This window comes from Tinamus guttatus, unplaced genomic scaffold (assembly GCF_059628265.1).
Source record: "Tinamus guttatus ecotype Peru unplaced genomic scaffold, ASM5962826v1 Tinamus_guttatus_pri_ptg000307l, whole genome shotgun sequence".
Lineage (NCBI taxonomy): Eukaryota > Metazoa > Chordata > Aves > Tinamiformes > Tinamidae > Tinamus > Tinamus guttatus.
Window position 1 is genome coordinate 2,271,046 of NW_028288841.1, and position 18,637 is coordinate 2,289,682.

Genomic DNA, 18,637 nt, shown 5'->3' on the forward strand with positions numbered 1-18,637 from the left:
ATTAATTGGAGAAGCAGTATTCCAAATAGTATGCTTTGTTGGAGCTGAAGGTTTACAGAAAGACAGTTATGACAGGCTTTATTAGTGGGAGAGTAAGTGGCACAGACTGGAGCTGACCTTAACTTGGTCTGAATCTTCATTAGCCCTGGATAACTTAGAGCAGTGATGTAAGGGCTATTTTCCTTGTCCAAACAAGTGCAATATCTAACAGACTTCTTGATCTAAGAGAACATGCTTGGTTTCTAGGAGCCAAAGATTGTAATTTTATCTTGCTTGGGTATTTCAGAAAAGATAGTTTGCTAGTTTTTGGGGGAGACACTGTACAGTAGTAACAAACAAGGTGAGCTCGTAGTAATTTTTTGACTTTGCATTGAATACCGTATATTTGGAAGAAGAATTGGAGAATCAAATTACTTATTTTCTGATGCTCTCTGGATACTTCAGGTTAGAAACAAAATAAAACTAGATTATTCCTGCTATGCAGCAGTGGAGACTGCTCACAAGCTGTCTGGCTTCTGCCTGTGATTAAATGCAAGCAATTAGCTAAGAATCTTGCTTCATGCATAGCAACTGCAAGCAAGTAGCTGATTAACAATCTCTGATTAGTCATTACTGATGCTGTATAAATGTACTGCTGCACAAAGAACAGGAGGGAGGGAACTTATGTCCTTGGCTTAGATCATGTCTTCATAATTTTGATAGTGCATTCTGAAGAAGTGGCTTCAGATATTTTCCATAAGCTGGGTTCCCCTGTTCAGAAAGAGAATGTGCAGAGGAATTAATAGCTGTTAGGCAGGGGGAACAGGCTATATGTATGTGTGTGTGTGTATATATATATATGTATTTTTTGGAATTATCTCTGAAATGCAGAAAGCTAGATCACTTAAAAAATCTTCAACTATATGCAAACTCTCTTTCGCTATAATATATACTGTCCTCTGTAACCAGTACACAATGCTTCATAACTCAAATGGAATAGCATGCAACTTAATTTCCAAAAATATGCTTGAACTTGAATATTTGCTGAAGGCAAATGTGCTCACCTGTAGAATTTCAAAGGGAGGACTGTTTACCACAAGAAAAACTTCACTTAAGGCAAGATGAGTTTTCAAATATAGTAGTAGCCTTTTGCATCATGCATGGCTTTGCATCACTCCACAATGGGGAGATATTTAAGAAACTGGAGGTTTGTTCTGCATGCAAATCAAGGCTAAATGGCTTTTGTGACCTGCTTCCCTGTCCCATCTCCTCCTCCACCATGGGATAGGGATGTTTGCTCTGTGTCCCACTGGTTTGAGCTCGTGGCAGTGCTGGGGTCTAGCCTGCAAGCTGTTAAACCTGTGAGCACAGGCAGTGGTTGGCATGGCTGGAGCATCACAGTTCGTGGCTCCAAGTGGAATACCGAGCTTTAGAGGCTCTTATTCTGCTTGCTTTTATCTGCCTTGCCCTATTCAAAGGAAAAGCAAACAATTTGTGCCGTGGCTGACAGAAGAGCTGCTGGGCTGTGAGCCAGCGCCGTACCTGCTGGTTGGTGGGCGACCTGCGAGCCCCCTCGTAGAGCCGCTGGTAAACCTGCCCGTCGTAACTGCCAAGGGCAGAATTCAGGTTCTTGTCTGTGAAGTCAAAAGCATCCACTAGTGGAACAGCATCCTTCCTAAGGAGAAGACGAAGCACATTCGTATTAATGGGAGGGGATACCGCTTTGCAAGAGAGGGAAAATAAGTTGGAGTGAATCTGCAAGTCAGTTGTCCAAGCTCATCCAAAATTCTTGCACTAGTTTTCTTGTTTGTCTAAGCTGTAAGGAAAATCCTGTTTGTTTTGATTCCTCGGGGGCATGTTCCAAGTTGTCCGTATTGGTGAATGGATGTTTTCAAATCTGTAATCTCTGTAATCTAATTTAGGACTCAGTGTCATGTTAGGCTATCTTATCAGCGGGGTTTGTTGGTTTCTTTTCCTCCTCCTCTCTGCTTTACATGTTTGTCTTACAAAATGGAATGAGGTCAGTGCTAGTTTGATCTGAAGTGCTTTTCTGCTCTTCACTCTTCATCTACACTTAAGTACTGCTGTAACATCACTGTGGGGCACGCAGGCTCTGCTGTCATCAGCTCATCTCTAAGCACAAAGCAACCCTGAACCAGGCTAGACCAAGGGTCCTGTCTCTGATAGCAGCCAAGAGCACAAGATAAGGGTGAGTATGTACTGACCTGGGCCTTCTAAGCAGGAGATGGTTTCTTTTTGTCTTATCCTCGTATTATTGCAGGGATAGGAAGTTCTGCTGTCTGTACCCCACACATGAAGTAGGGAATGCAAAGTGGCTTGCTCGAAAGCTGTCGTTTGCACCTACGAGTCCCTTCAGACCAGAGATATTTGTATCTTTTTTTTCCCACAATCCTAAATAACTGGCTTAGCAAGTAAATACCCTCTCCTTTCTTGAATCCTGTTAACTTCTCAGTCTCTGCCCTCTTAAAATTAATTCCAAAGACAGCTATGTGAAATTAGGGACTTCTTGAAAATGACTCTTAAGCTGATCTCCTTGTGAGTTCTCTGATTAGTTCTGAAGATACCTGCTGTTTGGCTCCCTGCTGCCCAGCTGCTGGTTGTGGTGCGTTGTTGTCTCTCACCAACTGATTTACGTAGGATTTTGCCTACAGCAGCATCTCCCTTCTCTGTGCTCTGTCCTTAACAGGCAGCACCGTATAGGGAAAGATGAAGCTTTTGTGAAAATCGCTTTCTGAACAGTGTGGTAAATCAAAACCTTATCATATTTCAGGAGTTAGGTGGTGCAAAATAGGTGCTCTTTACAAAGAGAAAACTTTCTTGTAAACTCATACCCCATATCACATTTGGCTGTAATTCTGTTTGGGTGTGATTGTGTTGTCAGGTTGAGCGTCTGAACCGTCGCTGGCCAGAATGGCCTGGGTACCGGTTCGACTCAGCCATGGCAACAGGGTAGCTGTGCCAGCTGCTGCTTAAACAGATTTTGCAGCCTGTGCTTAGAGGCTGCTGTGGCTCCCTCCTGCCAGTGCTGCGCAGGCTGCTTCATCCCTACTGTCAATGGTAGAAAGTATTTTAAGCTTTCTTGATTTATAATTCAAGATTTAATGTCCCGGAACTTGAATTTACTGATTTCAGGGGTGCTAGATGCTGTTTTGCTGTGAGAATGAGTTCTGCATAGATAATTCAATCAATTTCTTATGCTGTCAGACAACAAAAGTAAAAACTGAGGTGAGATTGACTTGGCGAGTGTTGGCATAGGTATGGAAGTACCATTTTACATTTGTCGCAGGGACAAACTGACTCACTGTGTCTCTCCTCTTCTGCTAGAGCAACTCACCGAATGACAGCCAGGAGGTCCAGGTACGATGCTGTGACCAGGTCCATATGAGCTGCAGTGAGGTATCCGTCGTACAGGAAGTCTCCCATGTTTGTGAAGATACCATGTAATGCAAAGAGGTCACAAAGGTGTTTCATAATCTTCTGGATACCGGCCTTGTTGTCAAGTTTCTCCACAGTTTCCACAAAGTTTTTCACAGTGATGTAGTGGCAATGAGCCTGGAAAACAAACACAGCAGTGAATGCACCTCTAACCATTTTAGTAGGCCAAGTGAGTCAAGTGTTCTTGCAAAGATATAAAACCCTTTTCGTTTCCCTGGCAATTTTCCAGTCCGTATTCTTTGTCTGCCGCTCACTATGCCTTTTGCATTCACATCTTATTGCTGCAGTAGGGAATAGTGTTGGGATGTGAATAGTCAACATGGCAGTCTTTGCAAAAGCTAGGAAACACTTCAGAAAGCATGGCAGTACTCACTGCAAATATTTCTGGTGAACACCCTGCAGTTTATGAGGGAAACACATCGGAATGCGCTCATGTTAATCTCTAGCAAGTAGCGTCTCGGTTTTGTATTGACAAGGAAATAATGCGTTTTGTTGAAGACCTTGTGCTCATGATACATTGCTCGTTGTCTATGGGACTCCAGCACTCTAAATACCCATTGCCGCAGGAGACTGAAGCGTGCCTCTGGTCAGAGAGTGGTATTTGTTTTTCCTTTTTCCTAGAGGCAATCTCTGAATAAGCATTCATTCCACTAGAAATGTATTTACAGTTGAACAATTACTGGGAAACTAATTTTAAGTTGTGTTTACAGGTGTTCTCTTCTGTTTAGTTATTGAAGAAATTGGATACTTTTCTACTATTTTTTTCCTCCTAACAGCCTTGAATAATTGGTGCTTCTGGTGAATCTGTGCAGGTGAAAATTGAGAATAACATACAGTAAATAAGTAAACACATATAACATTAGTACTAAGAGCTAATCTTTGCTCGGTTGTTCAGCAAGTTCTTGTTTTTAAAGACTGTCTAATGTGAGAGGATAAATGCTTCTCGTGTTTTTGAAAGATGCAACAAATGGGTGCATTTCAGTAGGCAAACTGAGAGGAGGCTTTGACCTGAGAGCCAGAAACAACAGATTTTTGTGAAAAGATGGGCACTAGCTGGAGATGGTGGGTTCTGCTTGCAGGCTATGGGAGACCTGATCCTGTTGCAGGTGGCAGCACACCCACAAGCATGTTTCTTCTTCCACATGTTTCCACTCTGCCCTGTCCTTTCTTCCTCACGTCAGGAATTGCTTCTCACTATGAATTTCTACTGTTCAGAGCACAGTGGGACCTGGTCTTAGTAGTGTCTCTTAGATGTTGGTATGAATCAAAAAAAAAGAAAACCATAATTGAAATCTTTTTGGGTTAACTGTGCTGTTTCTATTGCCTGTTGTACTGTAACCACATAAGTCTGATGAGCACAGAAATGGGGCTAACCTTTGCGGCCCTTTCCAGCTGTACCGTGCACTGGTTCCAGGCTTCGTACTTGGTGACTCCTGACTGGATCAAGTGCTGCAGTTTAGCTGCGCTGCTGCTTATGAGTCTGGGAAATTGAAAAAACTTGCATAAATATTGTAGCCCACAGGCACTCATTTCCTAGTCACCTGTGGCCATCAACAGCAAAATGGCATTTCCGAAATTTCCCCTTGTCCATATTCTATATGGGAGAAGTTTAATTATACAAAATGAGCTAAGTACAAATTGCTGCCCAGTGCCCACACCACCTGGGTACTAAAGGATTTCCACTGCCACAGCTCCCACTGTAGTTTCCTGGGGAACCTTTTGAGGTGTGTTGGGTTTTATTTGTTTTTTGCCCAGAGTGGTAGGGGGGGAAGATTGCAAAATAAGCTAAGGTGACAAAAATATCTAACCCAAATCCTGCTCCTGTTTTCAGTGGTTTGAATAACATCAGGATTGTCTGTCTGTTCATGTCCTTTTCAGAGACGATATATATGCTACCTCTGAATGTGCACATGTGAGATTGTTCATGATGGCATTATTATTTGTATTGAATAATTTACTGGGTAGTTGAGCAGCTACACACAGAGTAAGAGACTTTGTGCTTGCTGCAATATTAATTGTAAAGAAACATCAGTTTTTCAGGTATGTGAAATTTTAACTTGCCGTATAGAATTACATAGGGTCCAGTTGCCTTAAGGTCTAACTGGATGACATCTCCATGACATGCTTTGAGATTCATTTACGTAGTGTCATCGGCTGTGCACAGAGTCAACTCTATAGGGAATGTAGTTGTGGTATGTAGCACATAACATGAAAACTTCTGTTCTGAATGTGTAAGTTTAAAATCAACATTTGGCATGCGCATTAATTCTGTGTGAGGATTCCTTTTTCAGGAGCAGGTGGTGTTAGTCCCTGTTGAATTTAATGTTATTGTACCTCTCTTGAATGAAGCTGACCAGCAACACTTTTCCGATATCAGACCAAGAGCTGCTCTCCCTTCCTGCTTACTGACCTGATTGCCATTTGTTCATAGGCCTTCAGATAAGTTTCTGGACTGAGAAAATCCGACTTGTCCTTGGCTGGACACTTCCCAGGTTTCACTGAAGACAAGTAAGTGACAGATGGTGGAATGGGCTGGCCAGCACTCGCTGCCATGAAGCACTTAATGAGGAACCTGGGGAGAGGGTAGCAGTCAGAGCAGGTTGTTGTCACCATCTCCATGCAGTGGATGCTGTGCAAACGGGTAAGGTTGGGTTTCCCTGGGCTGTGTGAGGAACAGTGGTGTGTGACCCATCCCATCAGTGGTCCAAAATGGACTAAGCAAGTAGCAGCTGTTTGTTTTGCCTGTTACTGGTAGGAACCTGATGTGTGATGCGCCTCGGGGATGGCCATCTCCTGCATTTAATCTACAGCAATCTGCAGTGATGGATTTTAGAAAGGAAATGGCTGGGGTTGTTAGCAGTCTCTGCTGCAGGATGACTAAAGATGTTACCATCTTTGTGGCCTGAATCTCAGCACTGGGAGTCTTAATGCTGATTTGGACTTAACTGCTCTGATTCCCACCATGCAGCCACATCGTGTTAACAAACCTGAGACGTCCCCCTGATATTCTCTTTCCTTGGAGGTAAAGGTGAGTCCAAGGCACATTTTCCCAGCCCTTACTGATGCATCTCAGCCATGACCTATGTTGACCATGGCTGGAAGTAAAGCATTAAGCACTTCTCTTTTGACCTTGTTGCTGATCTGGCAAGGAGAGGCGCTAATGAGCATGCAAGCACAGAGCTGTGTGCTAGCACCTTTCCCCTGGCATGTGTATTGTTTTTTCCCCTTCTATTAAAAAAAAAAAAACCCACACTGTTTAAAGTGCAAGCAGATGTGCTTTCTTTTTTCGTCCCTTTTTTTCCCTCCTCTTGCATTTCATCTATTCTAGATAATCATGAATCTGTGTGCTCTGAGGAAAGTGGTATTCTGGGAACATTACTTATTCAGGATTAGTATCCAATAGCTTTGCCTTCTCTGCAGCAACCTCACTTTACCAATACCACGTTAAATCTGTTGCTTTTAAAAAAGAAACCACAAAACTTGTGTGGTAATGTTTTTACTGCAGTACTGGACAAAGAGGAAAATGAGGTTATGCAGAACAGCATCTGGATATGTCCCACAAGCGAAAATAGAAGAGACAATCCAGTTCCCACACACATCCATGCTTATTAGAGAGAAAACATGAATTGTTTATGGCCTAAGTTGTATTTTTAGAAGGTGTTACAAGAAACGAGCAGCTGGTTTTACTGGTTTTGATGAAGAAGTTACAGAAGTTGAAAAGATTAGGGAGAAGGCATTTAGATGAACAAATTTGAATTGTTACCTGGCAGTTTGCAGGAACAAAACTGTGTTTTCCCCTTCATAAATGCAAGAAGCAATTATTCTAGTGTACAAGGAAGGGAGTCCACTCAGCAGAGAGTACCCGTGTCCTCCACATGCCCTGAGGCAGATCTCCACTCCTGAAGTGCAGTGTTGACTAACCATGGCTTTAAAGCCCGAAGAAAATGCATGAAGCTGTTTTTAACAAAAACAAAGAACAACTCTCGCACTGAGTATTAATAGTGAAAATGTCTTAAAGCAATCCTGTGTGTATGTTCATAGAAAAAAGGACAATTTTCTATTTTAACTTCCTGCAGTTTCTGTGCCATCAGAACCTCTTTTGCCCACTGGAAATTTGAGCCTGGTCTCTGGTTTCTGTCTCAAATTCTGCACGTCTTCATGCAGGGCACTTGTTGCTTTTTTGGAGTTTTTTTGCAGCCAGCAGTGACTTTGGCTGCCCTTGTTCAGAACATGCTCTCATTTTAGGCTTCCAGATGCCAGATGTTCTGTTCAGCCTGAAAAATCATTAGGTTTACTAGCCCAGAAGTGAGTATTTGCGTGTGAATTTGTAGATGAAGTTGTGAAATAATGCTTTATACTGTCAGCTAATCAGAACAAAATTTTAATCCAATTAACAGGCTTTCCAAGCCCCTTTCCTTCTACAAAAGTTTAGGGCAGTGAAGCTAACTTGCTGCCTGGTTGTGGGTGTAGGGAAGGCTGTTTGGTTTCAGAGCTCTGGTTTTCTACTGTTAGTGGTGGTGGAATTACATATGCATTCTGCCAACTTCCTTTGGGATTTAAGGATGAGGGGTGTAGCATAAGTGCAAGATATTTTAGGATCTGTTTTGGTGGCAGCTTACCTCTGGCAGCGAGTCAAAGTTCTTGCCCTGGATGTCTTGGTACCCCCTGTTGAACAGCTCGTGCAGGTAGGTGTTGATGAAATGAAAGGCATAGGCTGTTGCCAGCTGCGGCAGCAGTTTCTGTTGCTGTGTTTGGTAGTCAAGGATTTTTGCTTCTTGTTCCCTGTTGGAAAACAACTGATAAGGTCTGGAAAGCCACTGGTGCAAGCGGAGTGACTTTATGGTTACCTTAATTATGCCTTTGGTTCCTGAGAAGTGGTACCTGCAAAGGACTGAGTGGTTTAGTGGCAGCTCACTGCCACCAAGGGGAGATATTGGTCCCTGCTCTCCTGCCCCTGGACTTCCTCTGGGTTGGACAGCAAAACAAATCCCTCCAACTTGCTACACTGCTAGGAAAAACAAGCCTGACCAGGGAAAAAAATGTGAACTTTCTGCCATGCTGGTGAATTAGACAGACTAGAAACACCTTTGTGTGATTGACCAGCACGAAACAGGGACAGGGGCTGCGGGAGGGTCCCGGCGCTGCTCACTCGAGTCGCATTACCCAGGCTTCAGCTTGGACTGCCGGCGAACAGCCGAGTATCTGATGGCGATGGTGCAGGCCTTCATGAGGGGCAGTATAACTTCGCCTGGAAGGATGGCAATGCGGACTGAAGTCATCGTGAAATAATTAATCTTCTGGGACCCCCATCTTACGTAGGTGCCATCTGGCTGAACCTAGAAATAGAGAGAGCATTTTGGCTGCCTCTTTCTTCAGTGTTGTGACTTATCATTACCTAGGATGTTTCTGCAGTCTCCATGTACAGAATAAACTGAACCTTGGAACATTTCATTGAAAACAGAACTAAATGTTGTCATGTATGATGGATGAAATATATCCAGCTGAAAGACAAACTCATGCTGTTTCTGTGTCTCATATGTTCTACCTATCCTATAATCCTTAACTTCTGAACATGCAATTCCTGAGATAGCAGTAGATTTAGGACTTCAATCACTTCAACTCTTGATAAAACTTTAGAAACTTGTGTGCGCCTAAAAGTAAGATTTCTGGCTGAAATTTAGGCAAGTCCCTGTCATCTCTTTGGCTGTGTGATGAGAATCTGATTGAGTCAGTGCTGTAAATGCTTACGAACCTCACAGAACTTGCTCAGCATGTTCTCCCTGGGGACACGCACGTTCTGCAGCCGGAGGAAGCCGTTGTCAGTGTGCTGAAAATTCATTTTGGGACCAATGTCTCCCACAGTCACTCCTATGAATGAGAAAATGTCTCCTATTTATTACTGCCACTGGGAGTCTTTTCTCCCTCTTTCATAACAGGCTGGGGATCTCAAAGGTAGGGCACTGCTTGGGTTGAACTAAGTAGGAGTGATCTTGCCTGAGGGATGGAAGGGGTATCTTGCTGGCTTGAACCACCTTTTACAAATATTGGCTGGGGTCAGGACTGAAGTGTTGATGGAGAGGTGGCCAGAGCAGCCCAGGTTTGGAACTCTGCCACTGGTTAGGAAGAAGACTTAGTCTAGGTTTAACTGAGGGTACAAAAAATCTTCCTTTAGATAAAAGGTTTAGGGTTAATAACAGCTATGCTTCATTACCTGTCTTGATTTGGTTTTGGTGATTATAATATCTGTGCTCACTCTCCCTTGTTTTAGTGTTCTCAAAAATACTTAAGGGCAAAATAGGCAGAGCACCTGCAGATGTGCTGCAGTGTCTGGAGCTGTTTACCTGGACATGGTGAATGGTCCTGAAGGCTGCGTATCTGCAGGATGAAGGGATGCACTCCATAGCACTTCCCCTGGACATAGAGCTGAGCAAAGACAAGGCTGTGGGTTGCTGACCTTCCCACTAGAAGAAAAACAATAGCATTCCCTTCAGACAAGATACTCCTCAAGAGCCTCTGTAGTTAATAGCAGTCAACATGGGATGTGTGTTCAGTCTTGCTAACAAATAAGTCAAGGCAGGTGTAATCCGTAGGTGCTGGAAGCCTAGGAATGCAAAATTTGCATCCTGACTCTGCTCCTGGTTCTCAGAAGTCACGCAATCCTTCTGCCTCTCTTGCTGCCTGTGAAGCATGGATGGCCAGTTTGCATCGTTGGGCAAGGGGAAAAAAAAGGTAATTAAAGTACACCTAGTACTGACTAAACGGGGAGTGCTTTGGCTGTATGAATAATTTTAGTTATTGCTGGGGACTCTGGAGTGTGCTGCTGTCAGTGTAATTTTGGACTCCCTGAATATTACTTATAAAGAAAAGAAGACTGATTCCTGCAGAGGCGGGAGTTTCACTGAGTGAAATTCTTCACCCTTGCCACCCACGGGTGCTAATGGTGGCTCCCTCCTGGTCTTTATGCAATTCTTTGGTCTCTTACTCAACCTTAAATATTCGGCAGCTCCCACTGGCATCTTCTCCTGCTAGACATAGGGCTTGAACGAGGCAGACCTGACAGCTAAAGGAGGGTGGTCATGAATATTAACCTTTGTGGGGTACTTACTGTCTCCAGGCCACCACTTCATTGCAGAGATCTTTGGTGTGTTCAGGATGAACTCTTGAGTAGCAGTATCGAACACTGCTGTTGTTTCCAAACCCTGAAGATAAGTTCCTTTAACAACAACAACAAAAAGTAATTCCCAGGTGTATCAAAAAGGTGATTAGGAAAATTGAAAGACTGTAGTAATATGAGGATTTTGTGATTTACCTTCCTGGTGAGAGCTGTGGAACAATTTCCCTGGCAACCCCACATGGTGGCAAAGCCAAATTGCACCTTGGCCAGCAGCCTGGCTGTTGGTGACTCTCCCTTCTGCTGATCTTGGCTGCTTCATATCTAGCCATAAGCTTTCCTCATTCCTGGAACTTTTTCTAAGCTGGCGAAACCAAAATCTCTGCAGCTTGCAGAGAGATCAGAGGAGGAAAGCGATGCCCCGGGTGGAAGTGTCCCCTTCCCCCTGGGCCATTCCTGCCTCAGCAAAATTCCACACAGTTGGAACTTGAGTTCCCTGGAGCACTGGGCCAGGGCCTCTCATCCTCTGGAAATGCTGCTTGTTCTTTGTGTGTTCTTACCGTGTCCCAGCTCAGTCTGGGCGTAGCTTCCTATGATTCGGTAGTCAGTGGCAAGAGGAATCCATTTGGCAATCTGTTCATCAGAGCCCAGTACTGAAATGCTTCTTATGAAGACACGGTGCAGGAGAAGGGCTACATCTCCTGAAAGGCACCTAGGGAGGAAGCACAGGTGGTGTCTGGGACTGATCAAGAGTTTGGGGACTGTGCTTAATGAGGCAATTGCAATGTGGCAAGTGTGGCAGTCACCAGGTAGTACTAGGGGACAGCTTTGCTAACTCTCCTTGTCGTTTTTGATGTTGTTAGGTGCGTTCTCCCCAGCCTCCGGTTATTTGAATCATGTTTTAAGGCTGAGGGAGATAAAAGTGGAGAGGAAGAAAAGGAAAAAAACAGTGGCAAAGTCAGTGTTGGATGTATTACACTGAATTATATCTGTAGTCATCTGAGACTTGGATTTCCTGACCTTCCTGTTCCCATTCTGGGGAAATACCCTTAGATGTTTGCTTTGTTGTTGTACATTCTACATCCTAAAAAGCGCTGTGCTGGAAGCACTTAGATGTAGTAATTTCCATGGTGCAAGCCTGCAACTCATTTGTTTTAGTGATTTATTTGTCGATAGAAATTATGAAAATATGAGGAATATATTCCCTCTTCTTGGGATTCCTTGAAATACGGTTAAGTCACCTCACAGATAGGTATGTGAGTACATATATTCCTAGGAACAAATGACTCTGCTGTTCTTGTTAGCACTTCGTGATTTTTAGCAGCTTTTTTATGGAGTACTGAAGTAAAAGTCTGTTTCTAAGTAGGTACCTTTGGTTTTAGACAAATGATGATGACCTGTCTTTTTAACTGGAGCCGAGAGAGAATTAGTCATGCAGGAAAAGTGGGGAAAAATGAAAAAAGAATAATTTAAAGGAAAATGGCTATGATGAACAGAGATAACTTAATAAACTTTTGGTAGTTGATCCAGAAACAATATGACTTTGACTGAAATTTTAGTCAGGTTTAGTTGTGTACAAATAATTCAGCCTGTCCAATACCAGGAGGTATCAGGTTTCTTGCTGATAAGAACTTGCCGCTCTCCTGCTGTGTCCTGGCTGAAGAAGGCAACCTGTGTTCTTAATTCAGCAAAATGTGTCAGCACGAGGCTGGCCCTGCCGAACCCCATGGCATCGGGGGCTTGATTAAGCCCATAGGAGCAGGATAGTCTCTGGGCTGTTCAGTTTCGTAAGGTTTTAAAAATCTTTGGAAATTCTATTTTTCTTCTGAGGGTGGAGAGCTGCTTTCTGCTTGGAGAGGTAATTATCAGCTCCGAGAGCTCTTGAAAGATTTTTTTCCCCTTCTATCAGTCCTACTCGCTACAGGAGGCAAGGAGCTTAGCATAAAATATTATAATCCTTTATATGATGAAACACTGGAAGAGCATCAATGGTATTTTGAGATCAAGGCATCGCTCTTTTGAACGATGCTTTAAACTCTCACCTCCGTAGTGAATATGTAACCCTGCAAAACTGACAGCAGCAAATGGAGTAGCTCTGTTTTGCAAAGGCAAGGGAAAAAGGGGGGAAAACAATTACAAGAGTGAGTTCAATTCCATAGAAAGTATTAAGAGAAAATCCTGAAGGAAAGAATAGTGGGAAATATTTTATTCCGTTTATGTACAAACTAAGTTCTCTCATCATGCCAGCATAACTTGGTATTATTTGATAGAATATGGGTTTTCTAGATAAACTAAACTGGACATTTTCTGGAAGTCGGTCGTGTAACTGAAATAGCACCACTTAATTCTGATTATAGGTTTAAAAATGGCTGAGTATTGTGACCGCTGAAGCACAGGCTAGATGTTGAAATGGATATGTCATCTTGGTGGTGTGAACTGCTGTGATTTGTCAAGCTGCTTTTCATACAGAAGTATCTGTTTCTGAGCTGCTCCTTGAAAAGTTCTTGCCCACATATAACAGTTTTTCCCCTCTTCTGAGCATGTTGTTAAAATTAAAACCTGCAGTATATTTAGTATCAAAGCCTGTCTGTCAAAAGCTGGAGTCTCCCAGGCTTTACCATAGCTCATTGTGCTGATATACAGGCAGTTTAGCAAAAAAAAAAAAAAAATAAGTATATTAAAGAGTGTTACCTGTAAATGTACTGGAATTCAGGCCCGGTCTCACTCCATCCCATCTCACGGATCTTTTTCTGGAGATAAACAGCCCTTCTGACCGCTGCTTCGTACCTCTCGTTCTGGCTTTGGAAATACTGATTTTCTTGGCTAAATACAGGATCGCTTTCAATAGCTTCAACTGTAAGGCAATGCGGGATAGTTTGTTCTACCGCGGCCTCGCTGCGGGGAGTCCTGCCGGACAGGTCGTCTCCTCCACGAGAGCTGCCGGCCCCATCTCAGCAACAGGGTGGTTAGTTCAGCAGCAAGAGAGGCCGTTTCCCCAACTTGGAGAATAAACGTGTTTGAGGAGGAAGGAGGAGCAGGGAGCCAAGCGGTGCTGTGATATAGGTTGCAGTTAAGGCAAGTGGAGAGGATGAGCTTGGAGTTCCCTGCTCAGTACCCAGGAGGTGACGTTATACCAGGAAAATTATTCTTCAGATAGAAACAGCCAGATTTGTAAGATTTTTTTAATTGGTGTTACTGTAATTAAATGGTAGAAAGCGTTGCAATTTTCCAAGTTTTGCACAGAGGTGGCTACTGGCGAGAGCAGCCCAGGTGCCTGTCACAGTGTCCTGCTCTGCAGTGGCAGCTCCGCTTGGATGGGACATTCACAGCGCTAAGGAGCAGCTCTCGGATTTGCTCTTCCTGCATCAGACTGGACGATCACGCTAGTCCCTTTTTGCCTTGAAACCTTTACGTTGATTCGCATTTAAGATGTACTTAACTACAGCTTAAATTCCAGCAGCTTGCGCCCTTCATTAATAATGTGATATGGGTGTATTTTTGGAGTCATCGGAGCATCATTTCCTCTACTCACTCCCAGCAAAGTCTCTCAGGATGCACATCACAAGCAAGGAAACCTCACAGCCTCGCCGAGCAAAGCCTGTGGCAGACCCAGCAGGACACACGAGGTATTTCGCTCTGCAAGGTCAGCCTTGCTGCGGAGAGCAGCTTTGGTTAAAGCATAATGTGCATCCCATGTCTGTGCAGCAGCACCGACCCCCCTGCACGAACGGAGCTTGTGCAGAAAGGCCTGTCCTGCGCCACTCGCTTGCATTCCAGTTTAACCAGTCTTGCCAGAAACCTTGGGGATGAGAGCAGGGATGGGGAAAAGCTTTGGGAATCCAGCCTGGTGTAAACAGGTGGAGCCGAAGCAACTGCAACAGTCCTGTTGATTTACATAAGCCGAGGGCACTCACTCTGCTCTGTGTCCTTCTTAAAAGCCAGGCAATGAGCAAATATGCAGGAATGCAAAAAGATTTTAAGCAAAGGAGGGCAGAAAGGAGCGTGGGCAGGTTTTGTGCCCGCCGGCAAGCGCAGACCTCCTAAGCGCGACTCACCGATGGCCCTGCGGCTCCGCGTGCGCTCGGCGCCGCCGTCCAGGCTGGCCGTGAGCAGCTCCACGCTGAAGGAGGCCGCCAGCCGCTCGCTCGCGAGGTCGGGGTTCACTCCGCCGCGGGCCGTGTCCTGCAGGCGCTCGCGGGAGCCCAGCAGCGCCATGGCGGGGCCGGGCCGCTCTGCGGGGGGACGGCGCTCCTTAGGTGTTGGCATCTCTTCAATCAGCTGCCGATGCCTCGCTTCACCTCACGGCCTTGGGGTTTAGGGCGGTGATGGAGCTTTCGTGCTGGGCTGATCCGGGGCAGGGCCTCCCTGCCTTGGCACGGGGCAGCTTTCAGCAGGTATCGCAGAAAGAGAGCGCCGCGGTGTGCAAAAAGAGCTGGACGTGAACTTTGCTCGCAGAAGGGCATGCCAGGTTAAAAAAAAAAAAAAGGATTTGCATGAGAGTTTGAGCACTGTCTTGTCTTCATTGAAGCACTACGGCATATGAAAGTTCAGTGTACTCTAAGGGCTCAAAATGGACATTTTAGGATTTATTTATTGCATAAAAGCTGCCTTTTCTTCACTTACACCAGTCTGTCAGTTCCCAATATTTTGTAAGAAGAAATTATTTGCACATCCTCCAATTAGACATTCATGTCCGTGAGGGCTTTTAAGTCTTGCCAGTTTAGCAGCCCGGGTTTGCCTGCCCTGACGTCAGGTCGCGGGCGCTGACCCGGTCGCGCTCGGCAGCTCCTTCCCGTGCTGCTCCGCAGTGTCCCGCTTCCCGCGGGGCTGCTTTGCATTAACCTCTAACGATTTGTTCCCAGTTCCTGCTGTTCTGATGTTCAGACCTCAACTTAGGGTAGGCGTCCTGCTGCCTGGGCCACGAAGGGGGGTTCCAGCCGGCGCTCTGAGGGAACAGCAGCAGCCCCGGCCTGCTCGCGCCGTGCGGAGGGGAGGCCGGGCGCACGGCGCCGGCAGCTCGGCCTGCGACGGCCTGTGGCGCCAGCGCCAAGGCCACGCACCTCGTCTCGGGCGTCCTCGGGGAGACGGGCACCTGGTGCCACTGGCTCGGCCGCTTCCCGGCGTTCCCCGCGCGGGGACCCTTGTTCCCAGGCCGTGTGGCAGCGCGCGGGCCGCCCCTGACCTCTGCCGGCTGTGCCGAGGCCTGCGAGCCGCGAAACCCGGTGTCCTCCGCGTTGGAAAAATGCTGCTTTTCTGACCTGGCTTTAGGCTCCGCGCGTTGCAGTTTCAGCTGTTGCCCGCTCAGTTTGAGTGCTGGACAGTGTGTGTGACCTGCATGTGTGGGGAACATCCTGCTCTGATCTTCCTTTTTATCATCTGTTTGGCCTGAGTGACTCTGCTTGTTTTATCACAGCTTAGATGTGCTCTTTGGTTGTTGCTAAAACTCTTTTAAAATGTTTAAAAATAATTAAGTGGACTCACTAATGTAAGGATTATATTCCCGTTCAAAACTGATTTTTCAAATTAATCCAATTGCAGGGTGGTCCTTTGGCTTTGTTTTGCTTTGCTCTGCTTGGCAGGTGGGCCCGTTTCGCCAGGAAGAAGTTTAGCATACACAGAGTGTCAGTGGATAACTTCCATGCACAGCACCCGATCCTGCTTTTTTGTGTCCTAAAATTTTCAGCCAGTTGAGATGGAGATTGTAAATGAGCAAAAGATGCAGCACTGAGCACAGGAAAGGAAAACGTTTGTTGATGAGTAAGTTAACACAGTACTAATGAACGAGTCACTGTCAAACTTCAGTGATTTTTATTTTTAATAATTTCATTTGGCTTGTTGTCTGCTTACATCCTTGGAGCTTTTTATTTTTTCAATTCCTTGTGGAAAAGAGCAAAATATACAATCATCACATAGTTTATTTCCTCAGAAGGGTGTGCATTAAACAGTGTGAGCAGTGACAGTCGATTGAGTACAGTGTGAAATATATATAGTTTTATAAGTATAAACACAAACACAGAATATAGGATATCTATCACATAGGCAATATTTGCAGTGCAAAAAATGTCTTACAGCAATACCTTGAGAGTCTATATCTTTTGGACAACATCACATTTCTTTAGGGAAGTGGTTTAGGGACATAGGGAGATAGACCCAAAATTCAGGAATTAATTTAACAGAAAACAGCATACAAAGATTTTCCCAGATCTCTTCCTATTAATGCCAACACTGATCATTTTTTCATTCAGATTAAATTGTTTGTTGCTCAAGTCAAATACTTTTCAGCAGCATTGCAGCCACAGATGCTGCCCACGCAGAGTGTCCAGTGAAGGTTTTATGGACCCTTGGTCCGAGTCCAGCAAAGGAGGCAGTTTTCAGTTTATGAAGGTGAGAACGTGCTTGAAAACGATGTGATTTTTAAGTGAACACTGCAGCAGTAAAAGAGTCATCTCCATGTTGGTCCTATTCAACACAGCGTGAGCTGGTAACACTGATTTCACTGGTGAGTAGCAGATTGTTTTTTCTGGGATTAATTTAATCTGTGGCAAACTATAGGTTCTAGGGTTTTGTTGTTGTTTTGAGCTCTTTGATGAAAATCATTTAATCTGTGCTACAACCCCTCGCAAAAGCCCAGCTCAGTAAGTTCTGGTTTGTTATTGAAATTTGTGTTTTTTATGGGGCACTGTATAATGTTCTCTACAGCCATATAAAAGCATTTTTAGCAACACCTTTTTTTTCATGGAGAGATTTGGCTTCCCCTGCTCCATCCCAAGAGAAGGAAATGTTGCTTCTTCCTTGTGGGCTCTTAAGCTACCTGAAAAGTCATGCAGTTGGAAAGGGCGTAGTAGCTCGTTTCAGATTTTGATTGACCCATAGTGACTGCGTGCACTGGATTTCTGAAACAAAAACCTGTTTAGATGAAGCATGATGAGTGTGGGGCTAAAAACTACCCCGGAGTTAGTGCTATGAGTTGGAGCTCGAGACCTGAAACTGGCCTAAGGGCTCCTGTAATCTCAGACCAGCCTTGCAGCCACATAGCTGCATCACTGGACTTGACGCTTGCTGGGGTAGCTCAGATGTTTTCCTCCAGCTGACAGGCTGAGCAAGAGTCCTTTGAGATGAAATACCCTGCTGGACTGGAGGGGACTAGGGAGTAGATTAATAAGTTCTTAATTAACAAAGATGTGGTAAATGCCCAGTTTTCCCTTTATTTATAGATGGATTTCCTGCAGAGGGGGATAGTGGATGCTGCTTGATCAGCTATTACCTTCCCAGCTGACTGAGTCCATTGAGTTTCACTGTCCAAGAACCAGTTTTCAAAGGCAGTAGGTGAGTTACGCTGTCTAACTTTATAGGAGGGCTGATGTGAGAAGCAAGAAGATGAGCTATTCCTGAAGGAGACGTTTTAGCTCTAAATGAGGGCACCCTCAAGGCACAGGTGCTTTTGAAGAAAGAGTCCAGGAGTTTTGCAGATTTCTACTCAGGCGCCCCATAAACTTGGTAGCCTCTGACCATAAGTGGTGCAAAGGCACCATCTCCCCCCAGCTTTTTAATTTTAACTTTGCAAAGCGGCAGCTGAAATGAAGCAGCTCTGACCTGTGGGAAAGGAGAAAAGAAGCACTGTGCACTGTTCTGCAGCAGTGTCTACAGCTCCTGCAGCCCTGGCTCATGCAGGTGTCAGCTGGGCTCCAGGGCTGGGCACAGAGGCTGCAGGAGAGCGCTGTGACGTTGCCACCCCCTGGGCACTGAGGGTTTTTCCCTGGGTTGCTAAGGTAGCACGTGCCCAGCTGCTGGGTGAGGGACTGAAGCTCAGTAGTCCAGGGGCAAGAGGCCGTTCACCTCTGTGCCGCTCCGACCTTTGCCGGCTGCAGAGATCTGCCAGCGCCATGAACACCCACACTGGAAACACCAGCCTTTGCTCTGCGCACGTAGCGCTTTCCTCCTACTTGGAGCACTCGTAGAATAGTCCCGTGTATTCTCTGCCCATGGAACTGGCTCAATTGCTATATTCAAACAGGTTTGAAACGCAGTTTGACTGATGCTCCTGAAGAACAGTTGCACCTTTCTGCCAGTGCTGGATGTTTGTGGGGATGC

At 45.1% G+C, this 18,637-nt stretch overlaps 1 protein-coding gene across 1 annotated transcript; it reads right to left on the minus strand.

The window, feature by feature from the left end:
* Positions 1–19: 19 nt before the first annotated feature.
* Positions 20–14,761, minus strand: ACOX2 (acyl-CoA oxidase 2). Its single transcript, XM_088528254.1, has 14 exons — positions 14,602–14,761; positions 13,238–13,400; positions 11,107–11,258; positions 10,541–10,648; positions 9,777–9,896; positions 9,188–9,303; positions 8,599–8,771; positions 8,055–8,217; positions 7,199–7,389; positions 5,846–6,007; positions 4,810–4,915; positions 3,335–3,552; positions 1,522–1,654; positions 20–750 (listed from the first exon to the last, which is right to left on the minus strand). Exons 1-14 carry the CDS (start codon positions 14,759–14,761, stop codon positions 688–690), a joined length of 2,028 nt encoding a protein of 675 aa, XP_088384380.1. The 3' UTR covers positions 20–687.
* Between the last annotated feature and the right edge of the window lie 3,876 nt (positions 14,762–18,637).